This window comes from Rhinopithecus bieti, unplaced genomic scaffold (assembly GCF_001698545.2).
Source record: "Rhinopithecus bieti isolate Rb0 unplaced genomic scaffold, ASM169854v2 scaffold_19603, whole genome shotgun sequence".
NCBI lineage: Eukaryota > Metazoa > Chordata > Mammalia > Primates > Cercopithecidae > Rhinopithecus > Rhinopithecus bieti.
In genome coordinates this window covers 513441-531203 of record NW_016809484.1, presented here as the reverse complement: position 1 = coordinate 531203, position 17763 = coordinate 513441, and the positions used below count along the sequence as shown (strand labels likewise).

Here is a 17763-nt window from a genome sequence, read left to right as displayed (position 1 = left end):
TTCTCGTCATCACTAGCCATCAGAGAAATGCAAATCAAAATCACAATGAGATACCATCTCACACCAGTTAGAATGGTGATCATTAAAAAGTCAGGAAACAGCGGGCTGGAGAGGTTGTGGAGAAATAGGAACAGTTTTACGCTATTGGTGGGACTGTAAACTAGTTCAACCATTGTGGGAGACAGTGTGGCGATTCCTCAAGTATCTAGAACTAGAAATACCATTTGACCCAGCCATCCCATTACTGGGTATATATCCAAAGGATTATAAATCATGCTGCTGTAAAGACACATGCACACGTATGTTTATTGCGGCACTATTCACAATAGCAAAGACTTGGAACCAACCCAAATGTCCATCAATGACAGACTGGATTAAGAAAATGTGGCACATATACACCATGGAATACTATGCAGCCATAACAAAGGATGAGTTGATGTCCTTTGTAGGGACATGAATGCAGCTGGAAACCATCATTCTCAGTAAACTATCACAAGAACAGAAAACCAAACACTGCATGTTCTCACCCATAGGTGGGAATTTAACAATGAGAACACTTAGACACAGGAAGGGGAACATCACACACCAGGGCCTATTGTGGGGTGGGAGGATGGGGGAGGGATAGCATTAGGAGATATACCTAATGTAAATGACAAGTTAATGGGTGCAGCACACCAACACAGCACATTTATACTTATGTAACAAACCTTCACATTGTGCACATGTACCCTAGAACATAAAGTATAATGAAAAAAATGTAGTTTTGTTGCTCTTGTAAAATAAGTCTTTTCTGAAGTGTAATATGTTCTTTTATTATACCACTAAGAGTTACGGGCTTGTAATGTACAGTGTAGGAACCTCGCTTCAGTCTTTTCATGATGAGTCATATGTTAAAGGAGTTGGAGTCATGAGACCTTAAATTTTGAAAATACCGAATAGGTGGATGTTATATATTTACTTACAAAGAAGCCTTTTGATCTTGTTTGGTTCTAATGTTTGCCTAGCAAGTAAGGATGGGAGGAATTGAAATTTATATTTTTCTGAGTGGAAAGGAGTAGTATTCATTCTTCTAAAATCAATTAGCATTTTATAAAGGTAATATTTTCAAAAACTTTAATTCACGGTGTTTCAAATAAAACCATAAATATGTCATTACTTATAGTTTATTTTCACATTTTATTTTTTCAACCCATCAGATCTTTGGATTGGCCTATGTAAGTTCAGAATGTCTACTATTCCTGTTATAAGTTAAGAGGTTGCCTTAGTGACACAAAAATATTTATTAGAAAATTATTAGTGATGTTTTTCATTGAAGCAGATATATTATTTATCAAACAACCCATCATAGTTCATTGCTAGGTACAGTGGGAAATATAGCCATCTATGTGCAGTGGGAAATACAGCCATCTTTCTTGCTTTCGTTCTTTGAGATAGGGTCTCACCATGTTGCCCAGGCTGGACTCGAACCCCTGGACTCAATGGATCCCTCAACCTCAGTCTGCTGAGTAGCTGGAATCTCTGCTCTGTGCCACCATATCTGGCTATCATGCTTCATGCTTCTTTTTTTGCAGGGAGTTATAAGTGTAGGTAGAGAGTTGAAACTGGTACCCAGAAAAAAAACATTTAAAAAGTTACATCTATGGAATTGGTACGTACTATATCAATTCAAAGAAGGAAGAAATACTGTGGAAGGGGTAGTTTGGGGCAAGCAGGGTGGATTTAGCTAGTCTTTGAAGGATAAGGTAGGGTTTGTCTGAATGGAGAAGTGGAACATACTACATCATCGGAAACAAATAGGATGAAGGGCCCAAAGGTAAGAGTTACTGTGAAATGAGAGAGTGAGATACTGATCTCTATTCTGAAACATTAAGGATTTTTGTAATTTATCTCATCAAAGAAAATAAATTTTCCTCTTGACTTGCTAGAGTGAATACACAGTAACTGAATTTAATAGAGGCCAAATGTAAAATCTCTTTATCATGTTTCTTTTTATGTCCAAGTAATGTAGGCATAGTACTCAAAACAAAACAAAATGCTGCCTGGAAAAGGAAAAAAAAAAATCCTAATTTGACCATCCAACACCAACAGTTAACATTTTAGAACATTTTTTCTAGATGTGAAAAACAGCTATATATATATAAACTCATATATATATGAGTTTATAAAATTGGATCATATTAAAAGTTACCTTAAAATAAAATATTTTGTATTTTTTGTGTTTTATTTATATTTTAGGAGAAAACCAAAAGCCAAGGCACCACTTCCTCCAGCTGAGACCAAATACGCTGATGTCTCTTCAGCTGCTGATTCTGTAGAATCCACTGCTTTCATCATGGAACAGAAAGAAAACATGATAGATAAAGACATTGAACTCTCAGTGGTCCTACCTGGGGATATTATCAAGTCTACTACTGTTCATGGCAGGTACGCTGGAATGAATGAAATATCAGGACTTCCCCTTCTTATTCCACCATTGAAAGCCTCTGTGATATATGTCTTGATGTTTGTTCTTTGAGAAAACGCTTCATTTATCACTCAGTTTAGTTACCTGTTAAAAAAAGAGTGCTAAAATGGTGTTAAAATTTTTCTGGGCCAGGCGCCGTGGCTCAAGCCTGTAATCCCAGCACTTTGGGAGGCCGAGACGGGCGGATCACGAGGTCAGGAGATCGAGACCATCCTGGCTAACACGGTGAAACCCCGTCTCTCCTAAAAAATACAAAAAACTAGTCGGGAGAGGTGCGGGCGCCTGTCTGTAGTCCCAGCTACTCGGGAGGCTGAGGCAGGAGAATGGCGTAAACCTGAGAGGCGGAGCTTGCAGTGAGCTGAGATCCGGCCACTGCACTCCAGCCCGGGCGACAGAGCAAGACTCCTCTCAAAAAAAAAAAAAATTTCTATCAATGTTTTAATATCAATGCTATGAATTCCACAAGCCCAATTAAATGTTTTGAAATCTAGAACCCTTTCATATCTCGTTAGTTATCTAACAAGTTTTTAAAAATAAGCCTTTCCCGGAGGAATGGCCATCAGTTATATTGATTTTGTAAACCGAACTTACAAAACAAGCCCAGTGACCCACAGGAAAATCCTATCCTTCTCAAATTTTTCTTCCCACTTTAAGCTGCTTCTTTAAGTTTGCAAAACTCTTAATTTTAAGAGTTTTATTACTCTTTATTAAATACTTTTGTATTTATCAAAACAGTTTGCAAATTAATTGGCAGTTTTTTTATTTCATTGAATGATTTAATTAATTTATTTAAAATGTGGGTGAGTTAAGTAGAAAAGTAAAATCAACCTTTATCCCAGCAAAAAGGAAAGATGTGATTTAGAAAGGACTGATATTTTTAAATACCTTTTGTGAACAATTGGAAAAATGGAACAAAGCCGAGTGTAATTTTCCATTTCACTTCGAAGTGGAAAGTTACATGAACTATAGACTTGGTCTTGTTCGTTCACTTCAACTGCCTACTTGTTATCAGGAATCATGTTTTAGAAATTTAAGCTGTTTTGACCTTAGCTCGCTCGCTCTCTCTCTGTGTGTTTGTGTGTGTGTGTTGTGTATGAGGAAAAGAATATGTTGGGTATTGCATTCTTACAGTCTGGTTTTGTCTAGAAAACCTCATTCAAGGTAACTTTAATTTTAAGATGTATCATTAAAATCATGTGTAACTTTACAGATTATTTAAAGTAGATGAAAACAAAATAGTTCAGCTTTAGCAAACCATATAGGGTTATTTAACTCTGATTACATTTGAGGAAGTTGCATTTTGCCATTTATTTTGTATTGAAAGTCATTTTGGAGATCACACATTGAACCCTATTTATGAGATTGAGAAAACTGTGTCTCTAGTAGGCTCCCATCTGCAACTGTGGATGGCCTCGTGCATGTGAGAAAGACATCTTGGAAAGACATCTTGAAAGTTAGAGACAACGACCATTATCATCAATTCTTGAAATAATATTACTCTGGTTTTAAAAGGATAATGGATCTGGCTAGGGGTAACAAAGGCAATTCCTTTATTTTATTTTATTTTATTTTCCTGAATTCAAAGTAAGTTAAAAAAAAAAAAAGTCAACCTTTTTTTCTAGTTCTTCAGGGTTGCAGGTGATGCTGGTTTCATCACAAATACTCTTCAGAATTTCTTCTTGGGGATGTACCAGTCATCTATTTATATTGCCTTATTCTCTGCTTGCTATAAGTGAATCTCTGGGTTCTTCAGATTTTTTTTTAAACCTCAGTGACTTTAATATAAGAAGCATGTTTTTTCTCTCTGTCCTGTCACCCATCATAGTTATTTTAGACTTTTCCATGTGCCACCCCGTGTTAACTTTTCTTCTCTTTCCTCAACTCTGGAAACCGAGATCCATGGTCAGCTTCCCTATTTCCAGCAGAGAATGGTGCAATCTCATCACTTAAAAACTGTTCCAGTTCTTAGATCTTAGGGTTCCTTATTTGAATACTACCTTTTAAAACATCTAGCTTATCTACTTTCTCTTTAACTGAATTAGTTCTTCATCCTCCTCAAGTCTAATTTATGACTGTTCTGTAGGATGCTGCATTTTTCTTCATGTCTAAATTTTCATCGTATCTATTTTTTCTTCATACCTGATAGATTCTACATCAGACATTTCTCCTACATTTGTACTTACAAGCACCCTAGATTTTTCCTACCCTCCTTCCAGCATGTTTGCCTCCTCAGATCCCTAACTCTGAGTAATGTTTCATCAATCAGCTTTGTGTTTCTGGGCCACCAACTATTTTGAATTGCTGTAGTTTTTTTTAATCTATGAAAATGTATTATAGCTGAATTGATAGGATTAAATATGATTAAATGAAATACTATCAGCGCTTGGCACCTATTGGCTTCCTTGTTTTTTTTTGTTTTTTTGTTTTGTTTTGTTTTTTTAATTGGGAACTGCTTTTCTTAACCCTGGCTCTCTTCATTTACCTTGCACCCTCAGATTAATCTAAAACGCCTCTCTGTTTGTGGTACTACCTTTGATAAAAGACTGCAGGACAGCAATTCAATATCAGATTAAAGAAGTCCAAACTACCTAGCCTGGAGATTGGGATACCTTATTTTCTTCTCCAAAATTAAGTAGGCTTTTCCTTCACCACCATTCTCCTTTCTTTGCGTATTTTTTTTGTTTTGTTTTGTTTTTTGGAGACAGAGTCTTGCTCTTTCACCCAGGCTGGAGTGCATTGGTGGGATCTTGGCCTGCTGCAACCTTCACCTCCCAGGTTCAAGCAATTCTCCTGCCCCAGTGTCCCAAGTAGCTAGGATTACAGGTGAATGCCACCATGCCCAGCTAATTTTTGTATTTTTAGTAGAGACAGGGTTTCACCATGTTGGCCAGGCTGGTCTCGAACCCCTGACCTCAGGTGATCCACCACCCCCAGCCTCCCAAAGTGCTGGAATTATAGGCCTGAGCCACTGTGCCCGGCCCTCCTTTGTGTATCTTAAGCTTCACCACATGACTCTTTGCTCTTCCTTTGTTCTTCTACAAATACTCTTTCTTTCACCTCCATACTTTTATGAACTTTTTTCCCCCCTGGTGTAACTCACTACCCTCATTTTCTCCAGTTAGTTTATATAGCTCAGGTGATATATTTTATATAAAGGCTCCCTGATCTCCCCGGAATCAAGGATTAACTCCGGCTTCCAAACTCTTCTGACACTTTATATCATATTTATTACATACTGTTTTATGCTGCAATGTATGTGTAGGTCTTAGCTTTCGAAGAAACTACAGAGCCATGAGAATATCATTACTTTTCTTTATAGTGCCTAGCACAGTTTCTTGCAATGTAGTAGGCATTTCATAAATTTATCAAAATGAATATTGTCTTCCTAAACCCTTAGGTGTAGATGGAGGTAGCAACATAAATGATGTGAAGAAGCACTTGAAATGAGTCCTAGTTGTTTACCCAGAATCTTTTAAGTAAAGATATTTTCTCCAGGCAGAGAGCAAGGTAGGAGTGCCCCAAATTCTAATTGCTTTTTAAATTTTGTTTAGGGCTGAAGAGTTTTTCTGAGAGTAGAATTTATATCAGTGTGTTTGTTTGTTTAGACAGGGTTTCAGTCACCCAGGTTGGAGTGCAGTGGTAAGATCTGGGCTCACTGCAGCTTCTGCCTCCCAGGCTCAAGCAGTCTTCCCACCCCAGCCTCCCAAGTAGCTAGGACCACAGGCGTGTGCTACCACGCCCAGCTAATTCTTGTATTTTTTGTAGAGATGGGATTTCCCCCACGTTGCCCAGCCTGTATATCAGTGTTTTTACTATGGGGTTTCATTTAGGGACTTTGTTTGCAGTAGTTTTATAATTCAGACATGACTCATTGATGCTATGACTAATTTTCTATTTTAAGTGCTTGTGATTTAAAGTAGTTGTATGATTCTGAGTATCTTGGGAGTGTGATTCTGGGATATCTTAATGTGATCCAAGATATTTAAGAGTCTGACTTGGTATATCTTAAAAGTGTGACTTGGGATATCTTTATAGTGTGATTAGGGATGTCTTGAGTGTCACAGCCGCTGCTGACCTATTGTTTCACAAAACTGTTTAATAACAACAAAAAGGAATGTTCAAATAGAAAATTATGTACTACTACTGATAAATGTTAACTACCTAATGGGAAGACTCAATGATAAAAATAAAATTTCTTCATGGCTTTGTTACTACCATATAAAAGGAATATGAAAAATCTCAACAGAATAATACAAGAATTTGGTGGGGGACTAAGGAAAGTAATTTTAAGTGTGTGAGGGTTTCTTAGATAAACAGAGTTCTATATGTAACTCTGAAAAGACTTTAATGCAGTTTGTTGAGACCATCCTTTCTGAATTTGTCTGAATATTTCTTGTATATTTATTTTGATAGTATAGTATTATTTCTTATGCCTTTACAGTGAAGAGTAGTATCAGTATTCGACGGAAATACAGATTTCCAAAACTTATATGCCTCACTTCACTTTTCAGAAATAATTTTCCCACTCAAAATGTATTGTTGGGGAATATTTTTGGAAAGTCCCCCTCATACATCTCAAGCACAAGGTGGGCTCAGGATGTTCTAGTTTGGGGAATATAAGTGCACAGTGGTATCTTCAGAAGAATGCACTTGTTTGTGCATTGATTTTCACAAAAGAGCTTGTTCAGATTAGGGAACACAGTAGGGTTGGAAGTGCTCATAGACTTTACGCTCAGGGAGAAACTGACTATCCTGAATTAGGTTGGCAGCCATCTGCCAGCTCAACTATTTTTGGTACCAGGACTTAGTGATGCCATCTCTTTAATAACCAAAGGTCACCATGTCTCCACTATCTTGCCTTTGTGAGCCCCTGCTTACATTAAGGGGGCTTGCCATGCTAACCTGAAAACTCTTGGGCATTTCTAAGTATCCTGATACCATGGATGGTTGGACTGAAAGAAGGAGGAATTAAAATATTTTATTTATATATAAGATACAGTGTAGTATAGATGTATGTGTACATATGTCTATGTGTATGTATATATGTTTGCACATATATATAAATGTGTGCATCTATGTATATGTAGACTGTGTGTACCAAATCCAAAATCTCAAATGCTTCAAATTCCAGAACTTTTTGGTGTGAATATGATGCTCAAAGGAAATGTTTATTGGAGCATTTCAGATTTTGGATTTCCAGATTAGGGATGCTTAACTCGTGTAATGCAAATATTTCAAAATCCAAAAAAAATATGAAATCTGAAACACTTCTTGCCTCAAGCACGTTGGATAAGGGATACTCAACCTGTTTCTGTGTGTATGTGTATCATGTATATAATCGATAAACATCTTTTTCACCAGACAAAGCAATTCTTTGCCTTTCTAGAAATGAACATTAAAGGATGCTACTGTTACAGAACTGGTGGCTCTTCTTCTCAGAAGATGCTATACTTCACAACAGCATTAGCAGTGGTGTCTGCTAGTACTTGGGAAAAGTTAATTTTTAATGAAAGTGAGCTTATAGACTAAACAGATATAGAAACCATATAGAATAAGGAAGTATGTGGGTACATTTGTATATTATTCTAGGTCTTCATCTTATAGTTGAGTATCTGCTTCATAGGTAATTATTCTTCATTGAATAGGTATTAGTTCCTTTTTCTTCTCTTTCCTTTTTCCAGGCTAAACTTTTAAAGCAAAATGTTCAGTTTGGGAAATCTGATAAGATTAACACGAATCCTTCTTAGCCTGTAGAGAGAGCATTCTATGGCCATGCTATCACACTTTCTTTACTACAAGAGGGAGGAAGAAATAAGCACCATTTATAACGGAGGAAGATGTTTCTTTTACCCACCTACTACAAACAGGAATTTGTTTTGATTTGAGCACACGTGAGATGTCATAATTGAAAGCACAAAGAAAGCACAGAACTCCAAGCTAGAAGTCCCAACTAGAAGTTACAGTTTATTCTAGACTTGCTGTGTGATCTTAAGCAAGTCACCTCACCTCTCTGGGCTTTTCCCATAAAATAACCCAGAGACATGTCACACATGCTTTTCGGCCTGATTTGCCTGTCCCATAACACCGGTTTACAGCAGAGTTGAGCCTAAGCCCGCGGCTTTGACTGGCGTAGGGTGGGTCCACTAAGGAGCTTGGGAGCATTTTACATGGATTACAGCTCCACCTATTGGGAAAAAGTAGACTATGAAAAAAATGACAAGATCATTTTTTTCATAGTTGGATCAATGTGGGGTTTTGCTAAAAAAAAAAAAAAAAAGAGTAACAGAACAGTATGGATCTAGAAAAATTTCTGAAGTTCACGTCATATTTATATTTGAGAAGTGTCTAGTGATGACAAATGTATGATAAATATATGTATATAATAGGGTAATTTTTAAAAAACTGCCCAACATCTATAGGGTGGTACAAACCGTGTTTAACTCTACAAGATGCTTAAATTATGGTGTAGATTGTTATTCTGCTGTGATTGCTTAAAACAAAAGTTGGCATTTTAACTGTGCAAGTACCTCAACATAACAGTACTACTTGAGTTTTTAATCGGCACTATTTGAGTTTTTAATCATCCTGTCATCTAGGTTCTGTCACTGCCCTCCCATATCCCCCATGGCTCTGAGCCCAGGAGAATGTCAGCCTCTGTCACCTGCCTGCTCCCCTGGTTGGGAAAGGGGTGACAAAGTATTCATAAATGTCCTCAGAACATTGTTCCTGGCAGGGCCACCCTCTTCCCTTTGCTTTCCTGGCATCTACGCTTTATAATAATGACCCTTTTAATTTCAGATTTTAAGTTAATTTAATTTTAAATTTTCTAGGGACAGGGTCACACTCCATTGCCCAGGCAAGAGTGCAGTGGTGTGATCGTAGCTCACTGCAGCCTCAAACTCCGGGCTCAAGTGATGTCCTGCCTTGGCCTCCCAAGGTGCTGGGATTACAGATGTGAGCCACCATGCTCAGCTCTAATTTTAGTTTTTAAATTTTTGTGATTACAGTTGTAATAGTTAGATATTTTAGAAAGTTGGAAAATACAGATAAGCCAAAAAATTGTAAATGCAATTTCATTAAGTAGGCAGATTGCAACTTCTAACATTGTAGTGTCTAGCCTTTTATTCTTAGGCATGCACATCTATGTATACACATATGTATGTACACACATCTGTATGTGCGCTCTTCTTTTTTACAACAATATGGTATTATATTGTACATGCTATTTGTAACCTTCTTTTTTCAGTTAATAATTTCCATCTTTCATGTCAATAAAATTTTATCCTTTGTCTATTTTCAAATTGCCCCAATTATAGTGAGATGTATTTGTAGTATTTTTGTTTTTATAAGGGGCATGTATGTGTGTTTAGTAGATGTGTTCTTAAATCACCATTTTTATGATGGTAATTATTTATAATCAGCTCTGAGTATAACACCCAAGATAAACAACCAGATAGAGTCCAAAGTGGTTACTTTCTAAAAATTGTGGGTTTTTTTACATTTAGTAATATCTATTTTTAGTATGTTAAGAACTTATCAGCTTAGTAATCTGACCTATTACTAATTATCTTCAAATCTTAATTTCATGTGTTTTCTTCAAAATGTTTCTTATAGCATAATAAGCATTCTCAATTTTGAGATTGGGTCTAGTTGTTTTGTGTACCTGGTACATTTCATTTCTTGCACACACAGACAGAGCACTGCTTCATTCCTGAACTCATTACTGAATTACATGGGTTAGCATAAGATTGATAAACAGCAGCAATAGAGAATGTTTTAAGATTTCTGTACGATTACTGGTATGTATAATTGGGTTGTTGGTGTGCACTTACAAGGTACAGATATGAAACTAATACAGGGAATTGTTATCTATTTCTGAAAGAAGTGGGAAATCTCATAGGGATTTCTTCATTTCAAAGAGCTTTTAGAGTCTTAAAAAAAAAAAAATTCTGCCCTCCAGAAAATTATTATATTATCTTACAAGAGAAAAAATTCTGTAAATACTATTAATGCAAAGCAGACTCTGCTGAGTAATAAAATAACCCAAAATTCAATGTGGTGTAATAATATAGGGGAGTGATTATAATGTTCATTCGATCCTTTTCCACTTTTAATAATTTGCCTCAGGTTTTAGATGGACTGCTCAGGTGTGCTCCCGCCTTAGGGAACAGGAAGACAGGCGTCTTTTCTGTGGTGATCCCGTGGTCAAACTCATTAGCCAACTGCCTTCAGGTGCATCGGCTGGGGGGGATTATCCAACCAGAGTTGTTATCTTTGGCAGAAGTAGTTTGGCATCCAGGTATATTCAAGAGATGATTTTATTTCCTGTGGGTGCACTTTGTGACTAGTTAACTCCAGCGGCAACTCCGTTGGATGCAGGACCTGCTTAAAAGTTAATGTCCGACTTTTATGGCATTATGACTCCTTTATGGTAAAGCTAGACAGTCAGTAATTTCCAACCTCAAAATCTTGTGGTCAGGGTCAGCTTTCCTGTGTTACAGTGCTGAATGCTGAGGCTTCAATTAAATATTTAAAGCATTCAAACTAGTCTGAGGCTGTTTTTGGAAAAGATCTTAACCCTATTTAATGTGTATGTTTCACCTTTGTGTAAAGATATGGCTTAGGCAAAACAAGCTTATTAATTATAAAAAACAACAGGGCTTTCACCATGTTATTTTTTTCTAAAGCATATGAATCTCCTTTCAACAAGTATGCTTTCTCATGTGTCAGTTGTATTAGTCTACTATGCATTTGAGCCCATTGACTTTCAAACAGAATTAATCACTGTTTTCTCTAAATTCCTCATTCGACAACAGGGACCTGGCCAGGTACCTACAGATTACTAAGATGTGGTCCTGCTAGAGGGGAGCTCACATCCGTGTACACACAGAACCCAGATAACTTGTTGAGGTCACTCTGCTGCTTAAGATCTAAGTAAGATTGGCCTGAACCCCTGTTCCACTTCCTTTGGAAGGTTCAATCCCCTTTATAATCTTGTCGTAAACTCCCAAGAGTTTTACGTTCTTGGGGCCACCTCTGGCTCTGACTTTATGTCTCACCACCTCTGGATTCATATTTTTCAGTTTCTACTTCTGAAATTTCATCCTTTATTTGACACCTCCCAAGGCTACCCAAAATTCATCGTGATGTAATAATATAGAATGATGGTTTGTAGAGTTACAGTAAGCACAGCACATAGCAGACCATTGAAATTTGCATTTTAGATCTCCTGTCGGTTACTTTCAGCAACCCTGCCACTTTGTTATGTCCCTCCAATCCTGGCCCCTTTCCACTGGCTAGCTCCTCTTTCTGTCTCTGTCTCCTTTCTGCATTAGCTTCAATCCTATCAGCTCCCTACAAAATGTATCTGGAATCTGAGTAGTCCAGGCCTCCACCATCTTCCACCTAAATTTTTGCAATAACCTTGTAGCTGCTGCCCCAGGCTATTTTGAATACAAAACCCAGAAGGTAATCCTTTTAAAAAGTGGAGTAGATCACATCACTCCTCAGAACTGTTTGGAGGCTTTCTGTCTCACTCAGTAAAATCTCAAGTCTTCACTTAAAAGGCCTTTAAACACTACAAGATTATCACTGATTTCGTGCCTATTGTTTTCACCTTAGCCGACTAGTTTCTGTTTTTCTTTAAACACTTAGAGCACATTCCTGTCTCAGGGTTTTTGTACTTGTCAAAGCTATCTTTCCCCAGATATCCCAGGCCCTTCAAGGTCTCTCTATTCTGGTGTCATTTTTCAATTAGGACATTCCTAACTTCTTTCCTTGTTTTTTTTTTATTTAAATTTTATTTTTTTTATCAGAGCATGTATCACCACCTGATATTTTATATATTTTACTTGTTTCTTTTTTCTCTTCTCTCTAGATCAGAGTTCCATAAACTTCATAAACTACAGTATGATCAGAATAGGCTGGAGTGCCTGTCAAAGCACAAATTGCTGTTCCTCATTCCCAGAGGAATTAATGATCTGGGCTGGGGCTTGACAATTTGCATTTCTAACAAGTTCTCAGCAGATGCTGCTGGTTTATGTATCACACCTTGAGAACCAGCGTGTTAGAATTACTCTATCCAGTATGGCAGCCATTCACCAAATGTGTCTACTTACATTGAATTTAAATTAAGTTGAATAAATTAAAAATTTGGTTTGGGAGTCCACTAGCTCAGTAACCACTGTGTTGGACAGTGCAGATATAGAACATTTCCATCGGTGCAGAAAATTCCATTGGGCTTATTACTGTAAAACACAAACCACATAGAGGTCCACATGGAGCTTACTATGTTGTAAGGAATCAGGTTAGATACACAACTTTTCTTTTTCATTTGATAGTTTTCCCAGTACCACTTATTGAAAATTCAGTTGTTTCCCCAGAAATAATTCATATGCAGTATTAAATTCACATATGAAATTATGTCTATTGCAGAACTTTCTGGATTGCTGCATTTATCTGTCTGGGAATAGGAATACTTTCAAGACAAATTTGGCTTCTGAAATTATTGAATAAAGAATTGGACCTGGAATTATAAAATGAGAGAATAAAGTCATAAAGAAGTTCTGTGGTTTTCAGTTGCCTCTAAAAGAGGCATTTTTAGTAGAAAACATGTAGGCAGTGTTGAGTTCAAAGGTCATGATATAGTCAGCAATTTTTTTCTTATGAAATCTGATATAGTGTGTAAAGTTTCTTGATAAATAAAGTGACTGAGGGAATAGGCCATTATAATAATATTCTTGACCAATTGTCCACCCCATTTATTAGATTAGAAAGTTAATTTGTCACAGAAATACCAATATTTCTACAAAAAGTATCAAAGTGTTCTTTTTTAAAAAATCAAAAATGTATTTTTTTTAACGTTTATATGTTTATACACAAAGGATGATGATTATGGCACAAAAATAGGGATGAAAACAAAACAAAACTTTAATAATTTTTTGTATTTTTGTTTTGTTTTGTTTTTTGAGACGGAGTCTTGCTCTGTCGCCCAGGCTGGAGTGCAGTGGTGTGATCTCAGCTCACTACAAGCTCCGCCTCGTGGGTTCACGCCATTCTCTTGCCTCAGCCTCCCAAGTAGCTGGGACTACAGGCGCCCGTCACCACGCCCAGCTAATTTTTGTATTTTTAGTAGAGACGGGGTTTCACCGTGTTAGCCAGGATGGCTTTGATCTCATGACCTCGTGATCCGCCCGCCTCAGCCTCCTAAAGTGCTGCGATTATAGGCGTGAGCCACCGCACCCAGCCATTTGTCTTGTTAACTTATGTATTTCTGGCAGAGATTCAAGAAAACTGTATATTTAAGAAGTAAAAGATGTTGGAAGAATAAGTGTCAATGTTTTTACATTTATTACTTGACACATTTATATATAAAGAGAAAGAAATACAGTCTGCATGTATCATCATTTACTCATAGACAACAGCAGACAGTTACCCAGTCAGTTGGCAATGAAAGTTCTCTCCTCCTCCAGCTAAACTGTATTTATAATTGTATTTAACTAGACATTACCTAATCTTTCTTAACTTTATTTACTATCAAAGAAAGTACTATTTCCAAGTCTAGAATTAGTATGTGCCATCCAGTTGCTCTTGTAGAGTACCATATTACCAAAAAATCAACTTCCACAAGACCGTTTTGCTAGTCTCTCTCTGGATGAAATTAAAAATGTACTGTTTAAAGCCAAAACATGGGCAATATAGATACATTTATGGGCATAGCCTTTGGCTCAAAAGAAGGATGTAAAACTCTTAAATAATATGCAACCATCTAATAAAGACACAGGGAATGTATTTTGAGAATTGAAATGTATTCCTGAGACTTGTTTCTTAATTGAGGGACTTGGAGCCTTTTATTTATTTATTTTTCTTTATATATGTACAAGTAATAGGGTGCAATTTGTATGTGGGGGAGGAGAAGGGAGGTGTGAGGGACCGTTGAGAAACATACTCCTTCTCCAATAAAGATTGGACTGGCCCAGGAGTAGGCAGCGACCACAGAAAGTAGAAATGGGGGCTGAACACGGGATGATCTGAAATCTATGTAACGTGTTGTTTGACTTCAAGACCACACAGTGTCCAAGAGTGAGTCCTTCCCCACCTCTGCAGGAGACTTGTCTGGAAGAACTGCATCAGAAGGGCTGCAGGCCTGGGAGCTTACTGAGGGTGACGTGCCATATGAAAACAGAGGCACTGAAATAAAAGTGGCATACCGAATGGCGGGATTTCTAGCCCCATTTCCCTGTCAAGTTCCCAAAAGCCAGTAGTCAGGTTTATATCTCTGGTCAAGAAATTGGAGAATAACTTTTTACTAATATGTACATTTCCCTTTTGAGGTGGGATGCAGATGTCTGGCTCCCCAATTACCCTAAAGTGAATCCCATGAACCTACACCTCCAGCCATAAAAATAGGATTTTCACACTGCAGTTCAGTGCCTTATTCTTAGGTATGAACTAACAGCTTAGGATCACCTGACATTTGGGGAAAGCACATGATACCAAAGATTTTTTAGTGTGCTTTCCTTAAGGGCTGGCAGTATTAAGAAAGACTCAGAGACTATGTTGTTCTGTTGATGATATGAATGAAAATATAAGTCTATGTCAACAATGAGAGTCTATGGAAAGGGAAGCAAAAAATTGGTAAGTATCCCTGAATCCCAAGTTGGGTATGAAAGTTTCTATAGAAATAAGTCCTGTATTACCAATAGTATTAGACATTCATTCATTATTTGAAATTATCTCATGCATTTACTTTATTTCTATTTTATGTTCTAGCACAAGAGCTGATAAACTTTTTCTGTCATGGGCCAGGAAGTAAAAATAGTAGGCTTTGTGGGCTATGCCTGTATAGTAGGTGTGGTCACCCTACTCCATTCTGCTGTTGTAACTAACACAAAAGTAGCCTGAGACGTTATGTAAACAAATGGGCATGGCTATTTTATAATACAACTTTATTTACAAAAACAGACTGTGGGCCCATTTTGACCTGCACATTGTGGTTTGCTGACACTTGGTTTAGTATATCCAGTAGAGTGTTAGATCTATGAGAACAGATGTACTGTAATACTTGTACTGTGATTCTAGTGCCTAGAGAATATTCATAACCTTTGAATGATTAAAGAATTTGTACTATGCCCTTTAGGATTTTGTGGACTTCCTATGTAGATATTTACAGTCTGTTTTCTAAAGCCAAAAAGGTGGTGGTGCTTGTTCCAAATGCTTCATTCTTATGAGAACTTTGTAACCGATTCATAAGCTAAAGACTGCCAATACTGTATTACAAATAACGTGCTGTGAAGGACTGCTCTTGGGTAAGGAAAGGACTCCTCCTGAAATTTATAATTTGGAAACAATTTGGTAAAACATAAAAGTAGTTGTTAAACTAACACTAGGATCCATGCTGTCTTGACTATCCCAGGACTTTTTAACTATTACAATTTTGTCTGTTTAAATATCTTGTAGTTCAGTTTTTTGCAGTTATATTATTTTTGTTGTTGCTATTATTATTATTATTATTATTATTATTATTATTACAGAGTCTTGCTCTGTTGCCCAGGCTGGAGTGCAGTGGCGCGATCTCATCTCACTGCAACCTCATCTTCCAGGGCTCATGTTCTCTGGCCTCCACCTCCTGAGTAGGTGGGACTATAGGCACGTACCACCACAGCAGGCTATTTTTTAAAATTTTCTGTAGAGACAGGGTCTTGCCATGTTGCCTAGACTGGTCTCCAACTCCTGGGCTCAAGCGGTCTTCCTGCGTTGGCCTCTAGCTTGGCCTGTAGCTCAAATTTTAAGCTGCTTTTCCAAATACTATTTTGTAGCCTTGTTTATCTATTGAAGACAAGCATTCTAAGAAAATCCTCAAAATAATAACAGGTAATGAAATACTCTTGTTTTACAGTAAACCTATGATGGACTTGTTGATATTCCTTTGTGCACAGTATCACTTAAATCCATCAAGTTACACAATCGATCTGTTGTCAGCTGAACAGAACCACATTAAATTTAAGCCAAACACACCAATAGGAATGTTGGAGATAGAGAAGGTAATTTTAAAGCCAAAATGTTGGATAAGAAAAGCCTACACCTATAATACCAGAGGTAAGAATTCCATTATATATTTTGGTATCTTATGGCTAAAATATTAAGTTGATTTTTCAGTCATTAGCAGCTCATTGTAAGTGAAATGAAAATGGACTTTCCTGATCAAATTTGATGTGAACATAGGTATGTTTTTCTAGGCCACTTTGTTTAGGATTCAGTTGGTTATTGATCCTTGGATTCAATAGAATTTGGGCAAAACTTTAGATTTAAGTGCTCTAAAATGATATCTAATATGATTGCATAAGACTGTAACAATTATGAATGATTTGTATTTTAAGCTACTTTTTAAAAAAGTATTTTATATGTAAAGGAAGGTTTTAGAATCTTTTCATGCAAATTCATCTAAGAATTTCTTAAAGTAATATTTTGGCTTCTGCGTACTTGGTAAGCAGCAGTCGTAACTTACATCTATTTGTGTGTGTGTTTTTGTTTTGTTTTCCAACTCTTCATTGTGTTTGAATTAATAACATCTAAACTATTAGTGTGTGCTGCACATTAACTCCATTTTCTTTAATGTACAAATTCCATGCAAAAATTTTTAACCACATCATTCTAATATCATCAGTCCTTATTAAAATTGTTTTATTGCTATACGCAATAGGGTAGAATTTTATGGGTTTCAACAAATACTCTTTCATTATGAACATCAACCATTTTCATTTTATAATATATATAAAAGTTTGTATATTAAATTGCTACATGTGACTTAAATATACATATTCTTGCATTTTCTTCATGTTATGAAGCTTTTTTCAAAGAAGTTGAGTTTTTGAAAATATTAAAACATACTTGCTTTCTGCAATATATGATTTAATATTATTAATGTGTTAGGATATTGGACTGCCTTCTGTCTAGGTATTTGTTTCTGTTTAGGTGTTTATTACCTATCCATGCTGTTTTTCTAGGTGGAAATGGTTATATTTATGCTATTGCATGGGATTATACAAAGGGTTTTAGTTTTGTGAATAAATGTCTTTAAGGACCTGCAAAATGTACATTTCACTTAGTATAGTCTCATGTTGCTAAGTTCCATACAGGATTTAATTAAATTACATGATGAGATGCTTAAAATCTTCCCAGTAATTTTAAATTATCAGTACTAGATATCTAATGAAGACATTTTAATATTCTTTACTAAAATATTAAAATTAGCCAATACAATAAATTAATAAGCAAGTAAAAAAAAAAAAAAAAAAAAA

The 17763-nt window shown here is 36.5% G+C and overlaps 1 protein-coding gene across 1 annotated transcript in view; it reads left to right on the top strand.

The window, feature by feature from the left end:
* The window catches only part of COBLL1 (cordon-bleu WH2 repeat protein like 1), a 169710-nt gene that overhangs the window by 100686 nt on the left and 51261 nt on the right, over positions 1-17763 (top strand). Inside the window, 3 exon segments of the mRNA XM_017889521.1 lie at positions 2236-2424; positions 16362-16523; positions 16525-16561. Coding sequence (XP_017745010.1) covers positions 2236-2424; positions 16362-16523; positions 16525-16561 — 388 coding nt within the window.